Source organism: Acomys minous (assembly GCF_964271855.1).
Source record: "Acomys minous genome assembly, chromosome: 6".
NCBI lineage: Eukaryota > Metazoa > Chordata > Mammalia > Rodentia > Muridae > Acomys > Acomys minous.
The window spans coordinates 10,650,368-10,676,896 of NC_140487.1; the positions used below are offsets into that span (position 1 = coordinate 10,650,368).

Below are 26,529 nucleotides of genomic sequence, written 5' to 3' on the forward strand. Positions count from 1 at the left end.
AGAGGTCAACTGTTTGAACAGTCTTAGACTTCTAAACCAAGTACAACTAGGAGACACTGTGAGGGATGCACATTGTCTTCAGGGCAAAGTGTTTAGACCAAATCATCCAACGGTAGAAAATCAATATGCTTACCCAAGAGGGAGTTATATTTTTTATTAATAGTTTAATTGGAATATTCTATAAATACACATATCCCCAGAGTAAAATTATGGGGCAGATGTATAAAAGACAGCAACTGGTGAAGCATATGTAATTTCTGAATCACAGATTAATAATAATAATTGAAAAGCCCAGTAAGCACGGTTTGTGACACATCCTGCTTTTACTCATCCCTCCAGTGAATCAACCAGCCCTGATGTTTTACTTTCTGTCATTTTAAGCATTCATTTACTAAACCAACAGCATTTCATTAAGTGAGACTAAGCCCCGTGAGTATTACCTTAGCCCATTAGCTTCCAGACAGCCATTAATCCCCATGACATTTCCTGGGATGACATCATTGTTGTTATTACTATTTATTTTGTTATTTTTATTTTATTAATGTATTAATTTCATTTTAAGAAAAAATATGTGTGTAGCTAGTTTTAACAATTGATTTTTTTTTCTGAAGTTTTTTGGGTGGTGATTTTATGTTTCTTCACCCAGGTGTTCCCAGAGCTCCTGTGGCTACCACAGACGCTAATGCAAATGCTCTCGTTTTTACAGCATAACAAATCAGAAACAGCCCTGCAGAAGCCTGGCACTATGATGCTGGGTAGTTTTTCCTTATTGAGACTTGTGAAATTATCTCTGAGGATCATGTGACTGAAGTTGGGTTTCTTGGGGGGCAGGCTTCACAAAGCTTCTGCATTGGGCATTTCTTCCTTAGCACTGAGGTGGCTGTTTAGTCACGGCTGAGAAGAAGAAAAGGCCCCGCCTGCTTCACTCTAATGGAAAGAGCAGATGTCAAAGTAAGGACTTGGGCTGGCAGAGAACACTTTACCCGCTCCCAGCACTCAGCATCAGACACAGAGCTGGGGTGGAGCACAGCAGTAGGGCTCTTATCCTGTATGAGCCATGCCTCAGATTTGATTCTGAACACTTGTTAAAAAAAAAAAGAAAGAAAGAAAAAGAAAGAAAGAGAAAGAAGAAAACAGAATAGAATACACAAAACAAAAATATTAAATAGAATAAATTGAGATAAAATAAGAGACAGGTAGCAGAAAGGCATGAAACCACTGAGAAAATTAAGAAAAAGACCCACAAAAGGTAGAAGAAATATGGTTCTTAAAAATTGCAGGCTGCCCAATAAAAATAGGAACGGATCTTACAGCTCCATGGACAACAAGTGAGGAACACAACTGGTTTGGGGTTAAAAACAGTTCTGACATGTTTGGATGCCAAAAATTTTTCGAGTTGATCTCTTTTGGCCTGGTAAGATTTTATGCATTTTTGTAGTTCCAGCCAAGTGGTCTAAGGATTACTGGATGTCTCTGCCAGCCTGGAACTCTGTGTAGCAAGAATGTTCTTGGGTGACAGTGAAAAAGTAAATGCATAAAGACAAAGGACTTCTCCTCACAAAAGGGATGGAAATTAATCGTCATTGCAGTCTCGGGCCAGTGCTGCAAAACAACATGGGAATATTGTTTACTTGAAATAGAAATTTCTGTGTATTCATGAGAAACACACCCATTTTCTTCTCAGAATTACTTCTTCAATGCTACCTGAATAGCATCTGAAACTTATTCTAAGTTGGTCCTTTCAGTGACATTCTCTCTCTCTCTCTCTCTCTCTCTTCTCTCTCTCTCTCTCTCTCTCTCTCTCTCTCTCTCTCTCTCTCTCTCTCTCTCTCTCTCACACACACACACACACACAGGCACCTGTCTCTGTGTGTGAAGGTTAGAGGTTGGCATCACGGTCTTCCTTTATGCCCCTCTGCCTTGCATTTTTGAGATAGTCTATTACTGAGTCCAGAGCCCACCTAGCAACTAGATTGCTTGACCATAGAGCCCCAAGATCCTTCCACCTCAACCTCCCAAAGCTGGGATTACAAGTGTACATTGCTAAGCCTTGTCTTTAAATTTTTTTATGAGAATTTCATACATGAATACTGTATTTATATAATTATCCCATTTGGTCCTCCAACTCCCTTTTACATTCATGACTTCTATAAATATTGTCTTTCACACACACACACACACACACACACACACACACACAAACTCAAGCTGTCATGCTTGTGCAGCAAGCACTTTATCCACTGATCTCTCTTTAGACCCCTTAATTCCCATTAAAAAAAAACCCATAGCAATAATAAAAGTTTTAGAGCTATGTAGATATTAATGGACAAGTAAGTAATTCATATGAGACAGTGGAGAGGGGATACTGGAGTGGAAGGCCCTAGGGGACAAGTGACGAGTGGGACAGGGAGAAGGGGAAAAGGAGTGGCCGCAGGGAAGAGTTCCACCCAAGCTATGTAGGAAGATGTTATAGAGAAACATGGTACTTTGTATGGTAACCAAAAGATAGAATAAAATACATTATTATAAATAAGTAAAGTGAAAAAAAGTAACTCACACGAGCCCTTTGAATCCACACTTTTTAATAATAAGAAAAACACATGCATCGGAATAATTTAAGAGGCATCCAGTGAAGGAAAGAGAGGACAGAAAATTCCTTCCACATCAGGCATTTGCTCAGTATTTGCCTTGGAGCCAACAGAGTCGGAGCCGGATGACAGGACAGTAAGCCCTGCTAATGACAGACTTTTCATTACCGTAGGTATGCTTTTGCAATTTTCCTAGATTTCTGCTCCAGGGTCACATGCTAAGTCAATAGTAGTTATAAACCTCTCAGCGCTGTGATCAATACCCTTTGGCTGAGGTAATCTAGACCTTTGCTGTGATTTACAACAAAGGACAGTTTGGGCAGCTTCTGTTTTATTACCTCCAATTCACTAACTGAAATATTTCACTGTCTATGACTGAAGGATTTTTTTCCATTTTTGTGATAGATAGGGAATTAAGATAGTCCTGAAGAAAAAGGTCAGATTTGACAAGGGAAAGAAACAGCCAGTGTTGTTCCCGTTGAGGGACAATGTTTGCATGCCTTTCTGTGTCACAACAGCAGCCAATGTGCCAGGTTGAGCTGTGTCTGTGCAGCTCCCTGTGTGTAGTCATCACCATGGGGAAGGATGTCCATGAAAAGTTCCTTAGCTTCCTGCCACAGAAAACACACCAATACAAACCAGGACATGAGCCACCTTTGCCTGAGCCTGAATAGTCAGCAACAACCCACTGGAGCAACATGAAAACATTAATAGTCGTTAGGCACCAGGGTGGGAACTGTGACTCTACCTCTGCACCACAGGCAAAGTGCCTAGAATTTTACATGGACTCTTGTTTTCCACATCTTTCCTGGATTCTCGATCTGAAGATTAAAGAGGACAAAAAGGAAACCAGCAACTGTCAGAGCGTTAGAGATAGCAGGGGTTCAGGGAAGCATAGTGTGACGACATCCTTCAGGGTCCTGCACTGGAATGAAAGTGCCACCACCTGGACACTGTTTTGTCATGCACCCTCCCTTTCTCATCTCCCTATGCTCAAGGAGGAGGTAGAATCGCTGTGCGCTGTGTGAGATGAATGCTTGCATTCAAACCCCTGTAAGGTCCCTTCAGACCAACTACAGGCGACCCTTATGTGGGCTTTTATTGTCCAGGACTAAAGATCATAATAATATTGCAATTACTCAGCATCTGTGGACACCGAGTGTTTTGCACACTCATTTTGCACCCTGAAACTGCGTTGTGAATTAAGCAGGGCCAGTCTATTTGACAGCTGAAGAATTGGGTTTAGGTTGAGTGAGAGCTTGGTCCCACTGTCCAAGAGCCTGCCATTTTTGTTGTTTAACTGTGAGCTGCTTGGAGGCATTTTGCAGAGATATGAAAAGCCCAAGATGTAATAGTCACCAACTGTGTACTGTCCTACCTGTTGACGTCCTTGGAGTAAGGATAGTTTCACAACCCTATTACCTAATAGTGCCTGACATAGAAGGCACGTGGGATTTGTTGAATTAAATAACAATCACTTTCCTTGTTATCATAGTATTGTTTTTTGAAGCCACTTGGGAAGATGCTTTCATCTGAACATTTGGTATGTTTTTACAGGTCATAAGTCTTTCCCTCCCTGTCAAGGAGTAGAAAGTACAATTTATGTTTGTGTCACAACATGAAAATACATTCCTACAAGCCAGTATTCAGGACATCAAGCAAAGCTATGCAAAATTGGTTGCGAGCCTAGGCTTTAATGGCAAAAATATAGCTTGTTTTTAATTTTTCTATTTTTCTATGTGTGGGGTTTGTATGTCTGTGCATGTTTGGTATGGGCATGTGTGCATGTGGAGGCCTGTTGTTGCTGATGTTGGGAATCATCCTTTATCACTCTCTGTCTTAGTTAGGGTTTCTATTGCTGTGATAAAGCACCATGACCAACAGTTCCACATCATCAAGGAAGTCAGACAGGATATCAGGCACAGTGGGAGCCTGAAGGCTGACACGGAAGCAGAAGCCATGGGGGAGAGCTGCTCATAGGCTTTCTCGCGGTTTGCTCAGTTTGTTTTTCCTTTCTTTTTTTTTTAACTTATCATTGATTCTTTTACATTTTACTTCACGCATCCCAATCCCACTCATCTACCAGTCCCTCCATGTTCACTCTCTGCCCTTGCCACCTTCCCTCCAAAAGAAAAAAAAAATCTTTCTGTAAAAGCTGCTGCGTGTCACACAGTCCATCCTTTTGCCCAGTTTTACTTGCCCGTGTTCGTTGCAGTGAGGCATTGGTCTGTTTGAGGCCTCTGGCTTTTGCTACACTATCAACACTGGATCCTCGCTGGGACTCCTCTCGGATGTCCTGTTGTTGCTCTGCATCATGGAGACCCTGCAGCTTCGGTTCTGCAGGACCAGCCCCTTCACAGGCTCCAGCAGCTCATAGATTGGGTAGATATTGGGGTGGGCTACTCAAAGCCCTGGATCTGGGCCTGGGGTGTACCTACGTTTGTCAGCCTGCTAGCTTTCCCGCCTTGCCAAGGTGATGGGCAGGACCAGCTCTTCCACGCCCATGACATCAGGGCCAGCTCTTTCACATTGCTCAGGCAAGGGGTGGGGCCAGCTCAGTGCAGCTCTTGGACATCAACATGACCCCAGGCAGCGTGAGGGCTCCTCAACCATGCAGCCACCAGAGGAACTGTCATGGGACTGGCAAGGCGGAGCATGTTCCAACCCAGGAAATGCCAAGCTTGAGATTTAAAATCTCATCCTGAGATGGCAGGTGCTGGGCAAGCTCTCTTCTCCCTGTTTTCGTACCTGCCTTGGAGCATGTGACATGATGACCTCCTACCCCCCAAGGTGGTTTAAAGTAGGCGTTTTTTGTTCATGGTTTAAAGTGGCTGATAGGAAATAAAACTGCTGGCTCAGTACAGTAATTGTAAGTATCAAATACTAGGGATACGAAGATAACAGGATTCTGTCTTCAAAAGACAGGAATGAATGAACTTTGCATGGGACAGCATCTCCTGGCTGGAAGCCTGGCTGTGTAGAGGAAATGAATTAGGCCTCACTGTATATTATTAACATCAGTATAAAATTGGATTTTTAAGAGTCAAATTTCTCCCAAAGTGCTACACAGTTCTTAGATGACTGAAACGCCATCTTTGAGTTCTTTTGTCATTATAAGAATGTGGAGATAAGCTGAATGCAGTTTCTCTGACCACTAAAGTTTCCAAAGGGTGGGGACATGTGTATAACAAAAAAGGATTTTGAGGGGCGACACCCATCTCTTTCCAACGGCCTTTTCGTATACATCTTTCTCTCAACTGTGCATTGCAGTTCCTTTGTCATATCTTCTGGTATGTGGATATTCATCTTGCAGAATAGCCCCCCCATGAAAACAGAACCAAATGCTCCAGCAGGGGAAAGGTTGTCAGAAAAATGCAGGCAATCAGAAAGTCAGGACAAACCACCCTTAGCAACACAGACACTTCCAGAGAGTCAGGCAAGCAAATCTATGTAGCTACTGCCCATACATTAAAGAGTCAGCAGCTGGGCTATGGAGGAGCGCCATGGAGCCAGGTGAAATCAATCTTAGGATTCCCTGTCATTATGTAAATGAGGTAGGTAATCAGGCATGACTAGCCATAACCAACTCACAGTATACAAGATGTTACGTCACTTTATTTTAACTGAATGATTTATCAGAGCAATTATGAACATACAAAGTACCATTCGACTCAACTGCAGGTATAGGCAGCGACAAGTAACTCTTAGAAGGATGACTTACTCACATAGTCTGTCCAGACAGATTACCCTAGGAAGGCTCATAAACAGAAAACATGATTTTCACATTGCGGCTTTCTTGAGTATGTATATACAGGTATGGGTGTTTTCCATAGCTCTTTCTGTTCTTGATGCATTCATTTTCCTGACCTCATAAAGACAGCTACTTCTTTCCACAGAGCAGTTTTTTTTTTTACTGTACACTATTGACAGTGCCCTGTGAATTAGTAATACTCTTCATAATTATGAAGCAGCAATATTTGAATTGAAATAAATCTGGACCACAGTTCCTTATGTGTTCTGATATATTCCACCACCACAAAGACCTGTTGATTGCCATCATTTTCCTGAATCAACGGCCAAGCTCAACTATTGGGTTTCAGTGGAGCACACCCATGTCATAGCTTGCTCTATTAACCCCTGGCTTCAAGTCTCAATGATGTAATGAGGGTGGGGTGTACTGGCAATCAGCGCATTTCCTTATCACAATTTACAGCCATTTAATAAAAAAAAAATCATGCTGCTGTCGCTCCAAGTCTCACATACCTCTTCGGAAACATTCACAGTGCAGTATTTCTGTGGCCTAACAAAAATTTTCTTACATCTTTAAAAATAAACATTTCTATAAAAATATAATACTTTTGATGTTTACACGGACAAAACCAGCTAGAGGAACCTAAGCCACATGCACTATACAGTAGTAAGCACAAAATTCCACAGAGCAAAACACGTCAAAAGTCCTATCCAGACTGACTACCCATCCAAGGTTTTCAATTGGCTTCTTGTCTGTTTCTAAAATACGCTTTTGTTTAACCTAAAAATATGTCCTAATGCAAGAAATGAGACTCCCCAAAAGTGTTACCTCCATTGTTTTAGGTGAGAAGCCTCCGCCTGAGAAAGTGTGTGTAGTTCTAGTCCGTTGACCCTTTCTTCTACATACAAGCTGTGTAGAACTTTTCAGTCAGTTTTATTGTCCTCTAAAAACCTATGGAGTTGCGCTTAAAAAGATTTATCACCACAAGTTACCTATTTTCAGAGTTGCCATTAAAAAACAGATAGAAAATTTAAAATGTCCACATTCATTAGATCAGAAAAAAAATCTTTCTTAAATTTTTGTTTGCTGAGACAGGATCACACACTGTTCCTTATTCTGGCCTGTAAATCATTATGTGGCCAAGGTTGGTTTCAAACTTGTGACAGTCTGCCTGCATCAGCATCGCAAATGCTGGGAATATAGGCACAAGCCACCACGCCTTACTAAACAGCTGCATTTTAACTGATGAATATTTTAGTGTAACAAAGTTATTTCTTGAAAAGTCTTCCTATTGTCATTTCTGTACATAAAATCCCTGATAATTTATAAACACACCTCATGTCATGCTATTTTGGAAATAAGTGCATTGTCTGTGGATATTCCTCCAACCAAAGGAATGTGCATATAAAGGTTTAAAAAGGAATGTTTTCCTGACAGGTAGACAGCATCAGAAATAGAAAATGTTCATGACCACAACACAAGAAAAATACTTTTAAAACAGTGGAATTCCAGCAAGCAGCCTGCTGGAGCTATCACATCTGTCCTGCATGATGCCATCTCTTCTGAGTTTTCTATGGAAAATTGTCAAAATTCATTGTATCACTTCCTGATTAAAAAACCAAAAACCAAAAACCAAAAAACTTCAACCCAGAACTGAGATTGTGGACTCTAATGAGATAGGAGTGTTGTAGTAGCTGCAGGCTGCCATTGGCCCCCAGCCTGTGGGGACCATGCTGCTGTTCCTGATGCATTGTCAGATGAGAAATTCCTCAGAATCCAGGAATCGAAGTAGCAACTTAGTGTCTCATAGTGGTGTAGTTTTGGCAAAAGCAAACACCAAAAACCAAAAACAAAACAATAACAACAGAAATGTTGGGTGACCTTTCAAAGGCCAGGCAGTGAGAACTGTTGGGAGAAGGTATATAGACTGTTGTTTGGGCCAATACTGTTTCTTGGAAGGAGGCTGGTGGGCCTCCTGTCCATCATGTGTTCACATCACCATCAACATTGTCTTGGGATGGCAACAGAGAGGGATATGGAGCAACAGATTTTACGTTCACGTAAGTAGCGTTCACGTGGACATAATGCTCCCCGAGGAAAGTGGAGAAGATTGAAGATATCCTGGAGACCAGTTCGGAAAAGGATGGGCGCATTTCAGCTTTGGGATGCCAGCATTTTAGCATCACTTCATACCTGTTTCAGAAAGACACAATGGTAAGGGCTTCTGCAAAGGTCATGAACTTCAGACTTACGGAGGACCACTCTGAGATCCTACTTACAAGGGATCCGGGCAGTATTCTGGTTGCAAGAGTCTTCTGCCTTGCAACAAGTAGATGGTGATATCGAATGTGTTCACATCAGGATAAGGAGGGGCTCCTCTTGTCATGAGCTCCCAGAGAAGCACACCAAAAGACCACTGATGAAACAAGACAGAGGAGAAGCCAGGTGAGGAAAGTGTAACCACCAACTATGCAGGGAAACTCAGCAGGTCCGTGTGATTAATACTTAACACCATTGCTACTTAGGGCAAAAATCTCACTATAGACAATTGGTAAGCTATAGATTTCATGGCCTGTTTAAACCAGAATGAGATTAGGTATGGATTACAAGTAATTATAGTTTTCAAGAAGAATATGAGAAGTCTATGCGATGATTAAGACCGAATTTGTGCTCAGTGGAGTACATTTTCTGAGTTTCTTCTTGTAGGGTCAAAGTACCAACATGTTCCTACCTTCTCCTTAAATGCTTTTATCACATTAGGTTCTTTTTTTTTTTAATTAATTAAAAAATTATATAATTTATTCTCATTACATTCCGATTGTTATCCCCCCCACTCTTATCTTCCCGTGCCCACCCTCCCTACCCCTTCCTCCCCATTCCCCTCTTTCCAGACCTCCGACAGGGGGGGCCCTCTCCCCACCCCCACCCCCACCCCCGCCCCATTTGGCCACAGCCCATCAGGTCTCATCAGCATAGCCTGCATTCCCTTCCTCTGTGTGCCACCCTGCCAAAGGGCAGTGATTTTTCTAGATAAAAGTGAGCTCCCAGAAATAAAAACATGGATTAAAACATTCTGTTTATATATGCTTGTGGGCCTGTGTGAGTTTATGAGCACCATGTAAGTGCAGATGCACATGGAGGCCAGAGGACATTAGATCCCTTCAACTGTGATAGGTGGCTGTGAGCTTCCCGGGGCAGCTGCTGGGAAAAGAATGTAGGTCCTCTGCAAGAGTAGTCAGTGCTCTCAGCTGCGGGCTGTCTCCAGGTTTAGGGATCCAAGTCCTCTTCTACCTCTGTGGATACCAGGCACACATGTGGTACACAGGCACACAGGCGGGCAAAGCGCAAAAGTACACACATTTAAAGAAGCAGGAACTGTGACTATATCAATGAACAGTGTGCTCACTATGAAATCATAAGGACGAGAGTTCTTATCTCCAGACCCACAAATGATGGGCAAGAATGGCAGTTGTCCACAATGCCAGCCTTTGGGAGGTGGAGACAGGATCTCTGAGGCTCAGCGGGAGACTCTGCCTCAGTAAATATGATGGAGAGAGACTGAGAAAAACACCAAGTATCAAGTTTTGGCTTCCACAAGCACAGTTACACATGCACATGCACATGGACTTATACACACACACACACACACACACACACACACACACACACACACACACACACACCATGTACACACACCAAACACACATACACATGCAAAAAGGGAGAAATGTACCCATATCAAAATGTTAATGTTAAAAGGGAATTTCTAAATCAGTGCAAGTAAGAATCTGTATTAAAAGCATAACTAATCAAATTGCTAGGCAACACAGTGTTCTATTGAAAACTAATTTCAATAAATCTGAAAATGCTAAAGTGCCAGCTTAATGTGAAACAGCTGTATCAGTATTTTATCAGGAGACCAGAGACATGGAGGGGCTGGGCAAATTGCTAAGATCTCCCAGTATATCTGAGTGCACACTGGCACAGACATTTAAAGACTTCCTGACTCTTAGGTCTTACTGTACCTACTGAACTTCACAGATATGCATTTTCTTGATTTAAAGCTCCCTACATAGATTAGCACAGGTCATGCATATCTCCCTGCCTCCCCCACTCCTGGACATGTGACAACGGTGACAAGGAGGTGAATCAGCATGTGCACGTCACCCCGTGCAGAGGACTCAGAACATTGGTTCTTCCTAAGCAACACTTACAGGCCATTTCCATACAAAAGAGCCTATGGGAAGCCTGGTGTGTGTGTATGTGTGTGTGTGTGTGTATGTGTGTATGTGTGTGTGTGTAAGAAAATTCTATACCAAAAAGAAGGAAGTTAGGACCAAATATAGAAAGGGCTGTCAAGAATCACATATTTAGCAAGGAGAATAATACATGTCTTTGAATCCAGAGACAGAAGGAAACTAGTGAACTCCACGGTCAGCCCTCCAGTTGTAGGAGTTGCTGAAGCAATCACATTAATGGCTTTTTCCTGTGCCCAAGTACAAGTGCCTCCCCTCCCCCTTTTCAAGTGACTTATTTACTTTTATGTGTTTGGGTGCAAATGCACACATGCTATGGTGAGTGTGTCGAGGTCAGAGAATAAGTCCCAGCATCCAGTTCTCTGCTACTACCTATGGGGTCAGGATGGGGGACAGACAGGTCATCAGGCCGGTGTGTAAGCGTCTCTACCACCTTGCTAGCCCTTAAGCACTCTCTGGCCGTCTTTCTTAGGAAGGGGGGGAGGATTACTGCTCACCCTGTAGTCAAGATTGGCTATAAGTTGGCAGCAACCTTTCCACCTTTGCCTCTAGAGAGCTGGGTTACAAATACGAGCCACACTGTCTGATTCCAGAGGCATTAAGATCACTAAATGATTTGATCAAAAGAGAGAACACAAATGCCACCCCCACCCCCACCCCCACCCCCAGGAGGGAACTAGGTAACTTCACTGTCAACTCAGCCTCTTATCAATGTTTTCAGGTAAATCTTATTCTGTCAAGCTATGGCATAAACGCTAAGCACTGGAATCTGAGTTAAAATTTAAGTTCACTAAACAAATATCTATTGACCTTTGATCCTGTCCAAGTGGGTTACTGTCCAAGTCACTAGCTGGGTCCCAGGGCTGATTAAACAGTGTTAACAGTATTGTGCAATAAGAGCATGGCTGTTATATAGATTGAGGACAGAAAAAAGGTACAGCTGCTGTGAAAAAATCAAAGGGCACTCAGAGAGATTATGGCAAGAGTGAGAGGAAAGTGGATCTCAAGGAACAGACAAGGACTGTTTCAGGAGCGCACGGCACCAGACTTCCGGGTGAAGGGATGCGGCAGCAAGTGTCCACATGAAGCTGGGGACGGTGGCACACTGTGGGACGCTGAGGTGGAAGAGCAACACGTCTGCAGCCAGTCTGAACTACTAGAAACCCTGTCTCAAGCCCTTAGATCCCTCCAAAAAGAACATGTGTTTGTTCTTATTGAATTTATACTACTAGAAAGTTCGCCCATCTAACTGGTGGATTAGGTGACGGGGAGTATGGTTACGACAAAACTGCAAGCCTGTTTGAAGACGGGCTAAGCTGAAATTGGGGAGAAATGACAGATCTGTGTGCCTGGAGGCTGTGACCACAGAAAGAGAATCAGGCAGCTGGGAATGTGGCTCAGTCGATAGAGTGCTTTCCTAGCATGCATGAAGCGGGTCCCACTCCCAGCATACATAAAACCAGGCGTGGTGTCTCATGCCTGTACCTATAGCTTTCAGGAGGTGGAAGCAAGGAGTCAGAAGTCCAAGCTCATCCTCAGCTACATTGTGGGTTTGGGACCAGCCAGGACTACATGAATAAGATCCTGTCCAAAAAGAAAAAAAAAATGTCTCACAAATCCCCAAATGGAGAATTCTGGGTAAGAACAGAGAAGGGTGGTAAGCTTCTCCTATATTCCGAGTCTGATGACAAAAAAGTGTCTGCCATATAGTGTGGCATGTGTAGGCATCACTTCCTTCCCATACTGTTATTTTATTTAATCCTTAGAATGGGTTAACAACAATCATGACCTTGAAGTGTAAATAACTTTGTAGATGTTGTAAGGACAAGGAAGCCAGAGTTATAAGAGGCTGCTCAGGTGCAGCATCTGTAATGCAGAGGGAGTAAAATGGAGACTACGGACATTGAGCATTGCACACCTTAGGCAATGACATCAGAAGTTGGATGACTCATATGACAAAAACTAGAGCGACACAGCTTCCAGAAAAACATTGTACTAGACTATAACAAAACCGCTTGTCTGATGACAAGCCTCTATCCAGGATACAGAACTCAACTCAAAACAAAAGGGGTTAAGATCTGATTAGACATCCCACAAAAAAGGATACAAGATGGCGCCAGGCACACAATAGGCTCAACATTAGTAGTCATTAGAGAAATGTAGATTAAAAAAGAAAATACAGCTTTATTAGATTGACTCAACCTCCCCAAATCTCACAATGCCCAGGGCAGGTGTGGATGCCGAGTGGCCAGATCCCACAGCAATCACCAGTGGGCAGATAAAAATGAGACAGCCATTTGGCATTTTCTTAAAAACTTGACAGTGTAGGAGCATTACTCCTAAATATCTAAACTCAAACTAAAATATATTCACACAAAACCTTTTAAGCAAATGTCTTGGCAATTGTAATTACGTGTAGGCAACTGCCTAACAATAGGATCCTTCAGCTGGTAGGTGAACAAGTTAAACAGTGTTAAGTATACAATGGCCTACCACTCAGAAGGACAGAGTACTTCCTACAGAATATGGTACTTAAAAAAAAAAAGAAAGAAAGAAAGAAAGAAAAGACAAGACAAGAAAAAGAAAATTGAACTACCAGATGGCCTAGAAATCTCCACCTCTGGGCATATATCCTACACAACTAAAAAGATTAAACAATTTGCATATTGCAAGCTCATTGCAGCACAATTCACAACAGCCATGAAGGGCAAGAAACCTAAATGTCTAATAATAGATGAATGAGGCAAACGAAGCTTATATACACATTATATACACATGTCACTCAGAGAAAAGAAGGAAGCCTTATCATATGTGCCAGCATGGCTGAACCTTGAGGACGTCATTTTAAGTGAAACAAGGACAAATGTCTTTATCACTTCACTTCTATGAGGCATCAATATAGTTGAACCCTTAAATGCAAAAGTGGAAGTGTGGCCAGGATCTGGAGGAAAACATAAATGAAAGGTTTTTTTTTTTTCCTGTTCAGTCAATATTGTGGATGATAGCTTCTGAGAAGCGAGGCAGAATGGGGTCCGAGTAAAGCGGGCTGGACCGAACAAGTGGGAGTGCAAACTTGAGTGAAAAGTCTGTGGGAGGTGAGCGCCCCTGGAGAGTGCTGTCTGGGCATGAGGGAATTTCACGGGATGTGATTTCTGTCTGATTTGAATACACCTGAGAGTATTTGGCGTGGCCACATTCCACCTGGGCATGGGCTAAAAAGAGAAGCTACACATTCATAGGCAAGTTTTTGCCTGTAGGACTCCATGGACTTTCAGTTTACTATATGCTTTTGGAAATGTTCCATGTCAACATTCAAAAGAGTATATGCTGCCTTTGAAATGAAACTTTACACAAATTATTCCACGCAATTAGCGACTGTTTGTCAAAGCAGCATTGTACGTGGCTTACCTAGCACAGTACAGCGTCCTTCAGTGAGACGGAGAGAAACTGCACTGACACTCTGCAGTTCCTTTTAAAAGTTTGATTGAGTTTTTGTGGTTCTTGGGATACGCCTTTTCTTGCTGGTGTCTGCTTTACAGATTACAGAATTACCTGATGTCTCTAATCAAGGCCACTGGAAAAATTCAGCTAGGCTATAGGTACCCTTGTTGCTCAGGGTTAGGTTCCCTCACGCCCATCTGTAATCAGTCCCCACTGCCATTCGTAGCCACAGGCAACTGCTGATGGCTTGTTTACAGTTCTACCGCCTTCTAGAAACGTCTTACAAATGGAATCGCTGAACATTATATCATTTGAGTCTGCTTTCCTTCACTTGGAATAATTTGGGGAGTTTTATCTGCACTGCAGAACATATCAGTCCTTCCTGTACACTGCCAAATGGCTTTGTATCACTTTGTATCATTCTCTCTCTCTCTCTCTCTCTCTCTCTCTCTCTCTCTCTCTCTCTCTCTGTGTGTGTGTGTGTGTGTGTGTGTGTGTGTGCGCACACGTGCGTGCATGCACCCACACATTTGTGTGGAGGCCAGCGGTCAAGGTACATGCTGGGTATCCTCTTTAATTACTGTCCACCTTATTTTTATTTTGAATGTATGGGTATTTTGCCTGCACATGTGTGTACTCTGTGCTTGGTGCCCACAGAGGCCAGGAGAAGGTATTGGTTCCCCTGAAACTGGATTTATAGGAGATTGTTGGCAGCTACATAAACACTGGAAGAGCAGTAAACACACTTAGCTGGCTGAGCTGTCTCTCCCAGCCCTGTCACCTGCAGTTTTTGGAGACAGGGACTTTCACTGAACCAGGAGGACCCCAATTTGAGCAGGCGAGATGGAGTTGGAGAGTAAGCCCCAAGTATCATCTCTGTCTCTGCCACCCCAGGGCTGGGACTGCAGGTGTGTACTGTCAGTGAGAGGGGCTACACTCTGGTTCTATGCCTGCACAGCAAGCAGTTTCCTGGCTGAAGTATCTCCACAGCGTAAGGTATATCACATTCGACGTCTCCATTTTCCAGTTGATGAATATAGGGATGTTCCTGATTTGGAGCAATTATGAATAATCCCACTGCAATCACGTACATGCGAATCTTTGTGTGGGCATTTTTTTTCCCTTCACCTGTTCACTGGCTAATGATTCACATCTGTATTTGGTACAATGCCCATTCATATGTTTTGTCTATTTTTGAAAACTGGGGTCTTTCATCTTCTCTCCTTGCTATTGACTTGTCAACACTGGTTCTCTCTCGTGTAGGCGCACTGGCGGTCAGGTCTGGATGAACAGTCCGTGCTCTGAACTTAGGTAAAGCTCTCACATTATGGATTCACCTGCAGCCTTTGTTTCAGCCTCCCTAACATATGTTTCTTGTATTTCATTTGTCAAAATCTCAGGCATTAAGGTCTACCGTGTGCTATGACATTCTTTTCTTTTCTCTTCTCTTCTCTTTTCCTTCCCTCCCTCCTTCCTTCTCTGCCTCCCTCCCTTCTATTTTGTTGACTCTCACATACCCAGAAGCCTCTTTTCACTGCCAGGGTTGTGACATAACTTAGTGAAAACAAACTGTTAGTCTCTTCCCACTAGTGCCAATGCCTCTCCCTCATAGGATCAGGAACTAGACGTGCTCCACTTCCCCAACTTATTCCTGGAGTCCACCCCTCTCCTCTGACTGGCAAGGGGGTGAGGTGGCTTCTCACCAGGACCCCTAGTCCCTGTTCCACATCATCTTTCTGCAGCTGCCAGCATCCTCTTTTGAAGGCCACATCCTCCAGAAGCATTTCCAGGATGTCTTATGTGCTGACAGAACAGATTTGTGGTTGTATCCTTCAGGGTAAAACATCAAATGTTTTTCTACCTAAACATCACACTTGTCCTGACTTGTTGCACGTCAGTAGAACAGTGCACTTGGGGTTTCAGGCAGCACTGACGCTCTGAGCATGCTCCAGACTCTCAAATCATTTAAGTCCTGAGAGGCCAAGGCTCTTTGAACCGGTGAGAAGCAGTGGACTTGCTGCTCCTCCCACCCCCATGCCCTTTGACATTTTTTTCTTCCTCTGGCTTCCATGGTAGTCTCTCCTTCTGTGTCTTCAGGCTCTCCGCCTTCCCTTTCACTTTAGTGTGTAGATTCTTTCAAGTAACTTCTTTTGGATGCTCATAAAAATATCACTAGCCTGGATTTCTCTGTGTAATGGTATTTGGAGAGGGGTCCTGTAAGAGGTTAGTGGGACCTGGGGCATATAGCTTGGTATGGTGTTTCAGTCTACAAATACTTTTGAATAAACAAAGAGAATTTCTGAATACAGTTTGGTACCTATTGGACAATAAACTCCAGTTTTACATATGAAAATATCCCGCAATTAGCGGTTCTTAATTAAAAAAAAAAGTTACCGTACAACTATAGGAATGAAAGTAACAGAAGAGAAATTTAGGACAAATGGCTACGTTACCACGTCTGACTTGGTGGTGAACTTCTGTGTCTGCAGACTCTCCAGCGCCATCCACTTCACCGGCAGCTTCGCGCCCGTTTTGTTGTGGACACTATAATATTCTTTATCATACATGTCTCTGGCAAGACCGAAGTCAGCAACCTTGACCGTGAATTTTTCATCCAACCTACAGGACAAAAATCATTACTGACCGAAGTAGAATAATTTACAACAGCGCTGAAGGTCTATAGATTTTTTTAAAAGTGGCTTCAGTATTAGAGATCCATAATTTCCTCTGGCCTATTGACTAAAGCTAAACTACAGTGGAATTCCTGAATAAAAATGCTTGACATTTACATTTCAAATTCCATGGGCTGAAGGGAGCCATTATGAGTGGCATGGCATTTTGCTGCAGTGTAGGTTTGGAGAAAAGGTAAAGCTGGATTCCACCTTCTTGTCCTTGGTTGCAAAATAAACAGGGTACCAGGCCCCCCTCCCCCACCAAGACAGTCACCTCCATCATCGGTCTTCACCAGTTATCCTACTCGCACTATGGTCCATGGAGTGAGCAGGCTATGGAACTGCATTTTACTCATTTTTGTTTTAAAATAGGCTAGCCAGCACATAAAACTCATATAGATGCCCTCAGTGAGGTAGAACAACAGAAGGCAAAGCACCGAAGAAACCCCTCAAGTTAAAAAAACAAAATAATAGCAAGACAAACATTTTCTGCTAAGACTATAAATCCTTGGTTTCATGGGCTTTTATGATGTTACCCTGAGCAAAACCTAGGTAGAAAATTAATAGCGTAGCTCTGTCGTTCACACATGCCACAAGCCACGAATCAGTGCTCTGCCAGGGAAACGCAGGGATTCAATTATAAACTGTTGACTGTTGTTGTTACACAGCCAGGCAGCCAGACCCAAATAAAAGTTCTTTGTATATTCATTCCCAAATACCATTTTTGGTAGCGCTTCTGCAGGCTGATTTCAAATCTGCTGTCGGGAGTCACACTGCACTGGTATTGCTGGTACTGGCTTTCCCATTCCACTGTCAAAAGCTGAAGATCAAATTCTCTCTCCCAATCACTAATACAGTGTGAAACCACAACCCTGGAGAGTGCTGGTGGGAAGGGCCAAGGAAAGCGGGAGTCCACAGCAGCTGTCCAAGATCCCCTGGGGAGCAAGCTTTTAAATGCTTTGTTTGATAAAACTAAAAGCCCCACCCACACCCCAGGAGCTTATACTTCCGCTGAAAATAGTCAGGGAAACCTGACTTCTTGCTTCCAAGAGAAAAGGGGAACCTTTTCTTACTAGCTTTGGAGTAGTGAGAAACAAACACTTCATTTGTACTTTCCTAACGGAGGAGATTATTTGCATACTCACATGCAGTTTCTTGCAGCTAAGTCTCTGTGGACAAACTTTTTGCTGGCAAGATACTTCATGCCTTTGGCTACTTGAAGGCCAAATCCTATAAGATCTTTCACAGTTGGGTTCTGCAACCAAAAAGAGTCGGGAAAAGCATAAACTAAGCACTCAAATGTTCTAACAGTGATCTCAGAATACTGCAATGTTTATATGACTTATCTTGTCTCAAATAATAACTCATGCCCTGTGGAGAGCCAAAACTATTTGTTCAGTAGTACAGTATACAAAGCCCCAGGCTGGATGCTTTCTGTGCATTTTACTTATTTCCATACACAACTTCTGTTTGGGAGGTGTGGCGGGCTGTTTTCCAGATGGGGAAAGGCACATTATTTGAAAATGTAGGCTTTATTATTCAAGGCATATGATGAAACAAACTCATCAGGAGATGGTGCTCGTAGAAAAGACAGTTTATGCCTCACAGTTAGCAAAAGAATATGGCACACCACACATGCGGGCTGTGTAGGAGAGTACCAGGGATGGTTAGAAGGCCGTGAGGGGAAGGTATGGGCAGCGACTGGATTGTAGCTTCCCTGGGAAGGTGTGGGGTGCCTTCTGGGAAGCCTTGTAAACAGTTCTAGGGGGCTTGGTGATAGGGCTGGTCTCTAGGTCTCACGCCTGGCCCTAGGGTTATTAGGATAGAGGTGACTGAATGACTGGCTAATTTGCACATGAACAGCAGACTCTGAAGGCAGGGGGTACACTACTTCAAGAAATTAGCCCTGAAGGAAGCGATCCCACTCAGCAAAGTTCTAGGTGTCCAAGTATCCAGAACTTGGTCAATGCAGAAGGCTCAGAGAAATAAATCAAACCACTCCTGAGGCTAAGTCTGTTAGGATAGTCACTGACATCTGTCAGAAGCTCAAGGGAGAGCCAATGCAGCAGCTAGCTCATCCCTCAGCTGTCCTGGAGTGACGCAGAGAACAGGTCATGCCGTTCTACCAGTGCCACCCCCAAAACTGCATGAGCAGAGGGAAGGATTGGACTCTGAGCTTGTAGATCTCACTGTGCCTGACAGGCCTGAGAAGGGTCTTAACATCCAGAAGGATCTCTCCTTCAGCAGCTACCATGGAGCTTGTGAGAGCACAGTAATTCAGTGGGCAGCCAGACAGAAGGGCTGCAGTCTCTGCTAGTGCACAGCCCGTGGACAGGCCGCGTCTTGTAGCCTAGACATCCCCTTCGGACATACAGGTTAGGCGCCAGTAACCCATTCTCTGGGCTTTAAGAGCTCAGCTCTGATTCTGTAATGGACACTAGGGCATCTCTCCCACACTTTACCTCCTGAGAGAACAATGCTGCGTTTCTAAGCTGACTGACTCATCAGAAAGATGACAAGAATTAAAGCGAGGCCTTTGCAATGTCAGTTCATTTTATCTGAAGAACAAAACAAAACAAAACAAAACAAACAAACAAAAAAACCCAGTTCACATCCTGAGGGTGTTTTAGTCTTTTGGCTGAACAGAAACTATTACTTTAACCTCCCAGAACTTATGTAGCTTCGTGTTTATACAGCCAGTTTTGAGGGAGAGCAAAGCTACCTGGTTGACTCCCACAGGGACCTGTGCAGCTTTAGCCAAGCCTGAGGCCATCCTGTCAGTTTAGTTGTGGGAGCTCCTTGTTGCTCTCTCCTTAGCTCTGGCCTTGCCAAAGATCGCTCAACTGTCCTGTTGTGATACAGGTGTCATGAAGAAAACTCACACCCACATAAGCTATGGCCCCCTTTTGTAAAGTTCATTTATCCAGCTAATGTTTATTAAGAGCTGATATACTGAGCACTGGGGCCATAGGAGTGAATAAAATCCATAAAATTCCTACCCCGTGAGCTACTGTGGATGTGAGATACATCTCTGTGGTGATTATCTGTTTGTTAATTGTCTAGTACAAAGCTATTTGGTATAATATAAAGTAAGATACATATTTACCTTAAATAAAGATAAATGAGACATAGCACAATATATTTTTAACTCAAGTTTTCTAAAATATTATCTCAATACATGGTCAATATAAGGACTTGTTCATTAAACATTCCTCCTTCTTCTAAAACAGCACCTAGCTATGTAGCTTTTTATAAGCAGCTTTTTATAAGACTCAAATGCTTGTGTTGGAGTGGGAAGATGGCTCAGGGAATAAAGTGAGTGCTTTGCAAACACAAGAACCTGATCTCAGACCCCTAGCACCCACATAAAAGCCAGATGTTATGGTATTCTCTCTCTCTCTCTCTCTCTCTCTCTCTCTCTCTCTCTCTCTCTCTCTCTCACTCCAGAGCAGGGGGCAGAGACAGGCAGATCCTAGCGGCTTATTCACTAGCTAAATTAGGCAAAGTGGCGAACTCCAGGTTTGGTGAGAGACCTTGTCTCAAAAAGCAAGGTAAAGTAATAATATAAATGTATATATAAAAAAAATGTTTAATTAATAAAAAATTTTTGAAGTCAATGTCACAATAAAAAATGCTTTACATAAAAAGAAGAAGAAGAAAAAAAGAATACAATAAAAACCCTAAGGTGGAGAAAAAATTGAAGAAGACACCCAATGTGAGTCTTTGGCCTGCAGAAGTGCCCCCATAGATGTGTGTTCACATACCCCAATACACCAAACAAACAAAGAAGCAAGTGAGAAAACAGCTGGAAAATTGTATTTGTTGCTCTTTCAGAGGGACCTGAATTTGCTTCTCTGCCCATATATGGTGGTTCCAGGAGACACGATGCCCACTTAAAGAGTATCAGGTACTAGGCATACACATTGTGCACACATACATGTAGTTTAATACATAAAACGAAAATAAAATAAAATCGTTAAAAAAAGGAAGGCAAGCCAAGTGGTGGTATCACGTGGCCTGTGATGTCAATCAGTATTCACGAGGCTGAGGGAGGCTGACTGCAGGGAATTTGAGGCTAGCTGGGGCTACAGAGTAAGTACCAGGTCAGCCTGAAGTACAGCAAGACCCCGTCTCATCTGCCAAAAATGTTAACAATCAAACAAACAAACAAACACACATGTTTAAGGAATGGTGGGCTCACAGCTAATTTGCGAGTCAATAAGCTCAATAAAGTACTTACATGCGTCTCATTTCGAATGAAGTTGCGAAGATCTCCATGTTTCATATAGGGCAGAACCACCAGAGGGGACCCTTCACTCCGCAGGCAGATCCCCAAGAGTGAGAGAACATTGGGGTGACTGAAATCCTTCATGATGATCCCCTCAGTCAGAAACTGGGAGACTTCTTCTATATCCGTGATTCCTGAAACACCCCATGTTAGGACGTTAGCTTCAGCAGGGGAGAAGGACCACTTCCTTGACATTTAGAAAACAAGAGCAACGAAATGCAAAAACCAGCAGGCGACCGGCTTGCCTTGATGTTTCAGCTCTATTGTGTTCTTTCTGCGACACGTCTACAACAAGGGAATGGTGTCCTAGCAGAAAGGTTTTTTTTTCTTTTATTTTTTTTACTTTCCTTACCTATCATGTGGGTTGCATCTGGACTGATTGGCAACAGAAACGCATAAGGTCTTTTAAACATTTTGTTTCTGTTATCGTTACTATTAGTGTGCATGTTCCTGTGTCTGTATGTGGGTGTGGTAGATAGTTGTGAGGAACCAGTGGGAGCTGCTGGGAACAAAACCTGAGTCCCTTGGAAGAGCAGGAAGCTCTCTTAACTGCTAAGCCATCTCTCTAGCCCCACATAGCATCCTTTAAAATGAACTTTATAAAGCATGGAGGCTGGGAGGCTGGGAGGTGGGAGGTGGGGGTGGGGGGACGGGTGGTGATGGTGGAGAGGAGGTCCTTCAGAAACGGGAGATCTAAGCACCCAAGGAAATTCTTTCTTTTATGCTTGGATTTGATGAAAATGGACGGTTGTGAAAAACATGACTGGATCAAAAGCCTGATGAATGGTGACCCACTGAAAGGGGGTCCAGCAAAGCTGTCTGTTTGGTTTCTCCCCGTCTCGCTGTGACCTATCCCTTCTTCCTGGGTGTTAGTGGGACCCCTTCTAGAATGAGCGTCTGATAGTAGCCATCAGACAATGAGTCACCCAGCTCAAAAACAGGAAGGAAGAGGATTCTCAGGACGGTATTTTAAGGTATTATTACTGGCTTTTGGGGAGAGGGGCCGTAGTTTCTATGATCTGCCTTGGTTGGGAGGCGTTCCTCACCACTTTGAGGAATGAAGGAGACCTGGGGTCAAAGAGGCGGGGCGTGGTTGGGAAGAGACCCTCCAAATGCCCTGTAGTTCAAAGAACCCAGCAAACCAAAGCCCCATACTGTAGGGTGTTGTTTCCTGAGCCTCAGTGGTGTCAACACTGCACAGTGCCTTCAAGTTACTACTGACTGCCTCTTTGTGAAACAGAGTCCAGGAAAGAACTGGTCTCACGCAGGGGCATAGATTCTCTTACACAGATAAAAAACAAAGCACACTCTTCCAGCTGGGTGGTGTCCAGGGCCTAGGCTGTCAAGTGCCGCTCTGGTTGGCTAGCTCATGTCTGGCTTCACAGGCCATGTGGTGTCTGTCGCAAACACTTAACTCTACTGTTGACCCATGAAAGTATACACAACAAATGCCTGGTTCTCAATCAACTTTACCCATGAAGACAGCTAGTGGGCCATGATTACCGATCTAGGAGAATTTGAGGACCAGTCAGCATGTGCCATAATATAAGTAGCTCCCTGTCAATTGAATTGAGCCCTGTATGTGTATGTGCGCCACCAACTAAGTGGGTTGTATGTGTTTGTGTCCATGCAGTATATTCGTGTGTGTGTGTGTGTGTGTGTGTGTGTGTGTGTGTATACAGAGGCCCAAGAAGGGCATCCAGTGTCCTGCTGTTCTCTGTACTGCTCCTTTGAGACAGGGTTTCTCACTGAGTTTGGATCTAGGCTAGTGGCCAGCAAGCCCTATTAAACCTCTTGTCCCTGATCCCCACAGTACTGGGGTTACAAACACTTGTGGCCATGCTAGGCTTTTTAGTTGAGTTCAGGGATCTAAATAGTAGTCAGCAATTACTCAGCAATTGCTGTTACTCACCAAGCCATCTCTCCAGCCTCTCAGTAGTTTTTAGTATAGTACTTTCTAATCTTTCTACTTATCTCTATAAAGACATACTGGGGGCACGAGAGCACACCAACGAAGAATTAACAGCATCAACATCAGTTTCACTAGTATCTCTTTGGTGTTCATGACAATGAACCTTTTAGACACACAATGCTTTCTAAGACCTGGGAAAGATGATGGACGTCAACATGGGCTGACAACAGCAACCGCATAACAAGGAGAGAAAACTGTTTTTGGGTCAGTACTGTTCTGAGTGAAAATTCCTCTGAGGCCAATTGATTGATCAGCGTACTTAATCTACCAGTTTGCTTTTAGGGTCTATGCTGACTGTCCCTTTAGTTATTTTGTGGTCAAATATCCAACAAAATTAACCTTACAGAATGATGCTCACCGTGGAGATTAGATTTATATTTAAAAGAGTTGAAGTAGTTCTGGTATCAGAGTGCCATGCAGGGAAACCCACCACGTACACAGTTAAAGCTTAGTAGTTCAGTACAAATCTGTAATATAGTTGGCTAACGTTTTCCCAGGTTGTTCCAAATTGTGGAGTAGAAAATTACAAAGCAGGAAAGCAAGTATGAAATCTGTCGTCAAGGGTGGAGCCAGGAAACCTGTCACGTGTAGAGTACACTGGCTTGCACAGTGTGGCATTTTGTGTCCATAATTATGTCTCTGCATCAATAAAAACTAAGCTTACGTTTACAAGCATGCTTGGTTTTAAAGAGCGTGTGTATTTCATCTGAAGAGTTTTCTAGGTAACAGCTAGACTTTTAAAAGGCATTGTCTCATTAAAAGGGACAAGTTGCATTTCCTTAGGAAAGGTATTTCTGTGGATACCTCATTCCTGTAACCCAAGGATAAACGAGGAATTACCATACTTAACCATCTTTCAAATTTCTGCCAGCACATTTCTCTCCTGTTTGTATTATTTCAGTTTTTAATCTCTCTCTCTCTTTTTTTAATGGAAGCTGTGGTTAAAAAATAATTAGAGTAGAGTCTCTGGGTAAAATGAGTCATTACTATGGTATGTGCCAAGGCGCTTCCAATAGTTTCCGTAAATGTCATTTGCAAAACAAATATTTTAAGTCTAACGTGGCTGAATGATACTCGGTTCATCTCAGAGACTCATCACTCCTTCCCCTGTACTTATTAGCTTTCCATGGGGCCGTTTCAGAGGGAAGATCTCAGTAAGTGTTTAGACTAAACAAGTTTCCAGGAGTAATTCCACAGTCTCAGCAGCAGACGATTTTTCCCACAAGGGAGAGTGTAGATCGACACTCTGTTATATGCTGTCCGTTTGCAAACCACAAATGCACCCTTCCCTGTTAAATGCAACTTACGATTCAAGGACTTCACAGCACAGTGAATTTTCTTGCCGTCACTGTCCAACAAAGTCCCATGATAGACACAGCCAAAATGCCCTATTGAAAAAGAAAACTTGATTAGTGTTATATGATATTGGCTTATGCAACAATTACTTATTAAGACCTTCATCTCCCTTTTTCTGTAAGACAAACAAAAGTACATGGCTCTCGACATTTTGGTTAACAATACCACTCTTTATGGTATATGTGTTTGGATATAAATTTGGCTGTAATAATTTCTCTCCATGTAAGCAATATGATTATTTAATATATGGTGAAAATTATAGGTAACATGGCTTCTTTTAAAGGCTAATATACTAAAATATCAAGTCTTTGTGGTACCATGGAGCATAATAATAGCTTCTAAATGAAGGAAATTTATTATTTTTAAAGATCCAATAATATTTGAGAAAACATAAATAATTTTATCCACATGAATAAGTATAAAATGAGCCCTCTCTATACTAGTAGATGACTATAAATAAGGTATTATAGAGGAAGGATTTCCCCTGTTAGTCACTGGCTAATATATAATAAGCTAGGTTGGCAGGAATCAAAAGACAGTTGCCCAAATGAAGCAGACTCACTCTGACTCACCTCATGCATTTCCCTCTGACTTTACCCACTCACTTCCCAATGGTGGCCTTTCAACAGTGGCAGTAATTTTCCCCAGAGGTGTCAAATGTCTGATAGCTGTGTAAGTCATTTAGTTGATTCATGGAGTCAGGCAAGCTGTTCCTAGCGCACTGTATGTGAGTATCAGGTATGAGGCTACCTTCTTGTGCCACAAAGATGAATACAGTAAAACCCAAGCTCATGAGTGCTCACATTTTCCCCACGGGGAAAAAAATATATCAAGCAGTAGTTATATTGATAGCTTCTTAATGACTATGACTTCAGAGAAATAATCACCATGTTGATACTTTCATGATAAAAAAATGTCCTGATTTTACAACGTGAAATTAGTGAGCCTATACACTCCAACACTGGCACACTTACTGGATTTACAAGGCCAGTGATATAATGCAGACACACACTTGTGCACAGAGGTCACTTTTCAGGAAGAAACAACTTGCTCAAACTCAGCTCTAGGGTCTAATGGAGAATGCTGAGAAGAACCCGTGTTCACACACCACCAGGAAGCCTATCAGTCTCTCCTGCAACATCCTGGCAGATGCCTATACAACGTCTTGTAGTAAATTTCGAATAAAGCAGCCAGAAGCCATTCAGTACGAAGTTAAAAGGGTCTTACAGTAGAGTTCACCTTGTGGCTTCTTGTTGGTGTCTTTCCCTGGCGACTACTTCCTCCAGTAGTGTTTGTTTGCAGCTGCTGATGCTGCTCTGGCTAGCTTATCACAGACAGCCATTCTTTGTGTGCAGAAATTGGAGTGCATTGTGGAGACGATCTACGCTGCCTCAGATCAGGGGAGGGCTATAAATTTCCTGTATTCTGATGCAGCGCACAAGCTGCTATTACTGCTCTCAGGTTAAGAAAGATCGAAGGGATAAAGGAATGAAAAAAAAACTGGCATGATTTTTACGGGAAAGTAAGTGACACTTTCCAAGAAAACTGTAGTTAGTGTGAGAACTACGTGTGAGAAATAAGATCTTTTCTCCTATATTGGGGATGCTAAGCAATGGCTTCCAGGCACAGGGCGTCTCCATGGATATGCCTTTCAGGGCTGCGTTTCTGCAGGACAGAACTCAAATGCCTCATTATCAGTGCTCTGTCAGGGGCCTCCACATTGTCTAAGTTCCTAATCTGCAAAACAGGAGATAAAAGGCCTACTGGAAAATTGTACTTAACCGAGAGCTGAGTGGAAACACTTACCTCTTCCTATGACTTCATTGAAATGCACAATCAGGCTACTGGGTCCAATCACGACATGCTGAACTGCTTGGACCAGCTCTGGATTTAGAGCGCTGAGGTCAATGTGAACACTATTTTGTAGTAATGGGCTGGATATATCAGAGTCCCCACTAGTTAGGATGGGGGACAGATCTGACAGAGGATATTGCATTTGTCTGCATGTTCCATTCTGGGAGGAGTTGGGAAACTGGTCTGCAAGATAAAGCAAACAGACACAACAGTGAAGCCTCACTTGCTGGGGTGTGCGTCAGGGGCGGCAAAGGGGGAATTAGACGTGAAGCGTGGATGTTAGCATTAAAGAAAAGCTAGTTACTGCATTCAGTGAGGCTCAGAACACCCTTTATAAAAGAATGGCCTGAG

The 26,529-nt window shown here is 43.0% G+C and overlaps 1 protein-coding gene across 7 annotated transcripts in view; it reads right to left on the bottom strand.

Moving 5' to 3' along the window:
* Positions 1 to 6,183: 6,183 nt before the first annotated feature.
* The window catches only part of MET (MET proto-oncogene, receptor tyrosine kinase), a 109,104-nt gene continuing 88,758 nt past the window's right edge, over positions 6,184 to 26,529 (bottom strand). For all 7 annotated transcript variants that reach the window (XM_084786799.1, XM_084786794.1, XM_084786798.1 and 4 more), the window contains 7 exons: positions 26,131 to 26,361; positions 24,276 to 24,356; positions 20,949 to 21,130; positions 17,854 to 17,963; positions 16,490 to 16,655; positions 8,619 to 8,755; positions 6,184 to 8,532 (listed from right to left, as the gene is read on the bottom strand). In XM_084786799.1, coding sequence (XP_084642925.1) covers positions 8,322 to 8,532; positions 8,619 to 8,755; positions 16,490 to 16,655; positions 17,854 to 17,963; positions 20,949 to 21,130; positions 24,276 to 24,356; positions 26,131 to 26,361 — 1,118 coding nt within the window. In that variant the 3' untranslated portion in view covers positions 6,184 to 8,321. The remainder of the gene's footprint in view (positions 8,533 to 8,618; positions 8,756 to 16,489; positions 16,656 to 17,853; positions 17,964 to 20,948; positions 21,131 to 24,275; positions 24,357 to 26,130; positions 26,362 to 26,529) is intronic.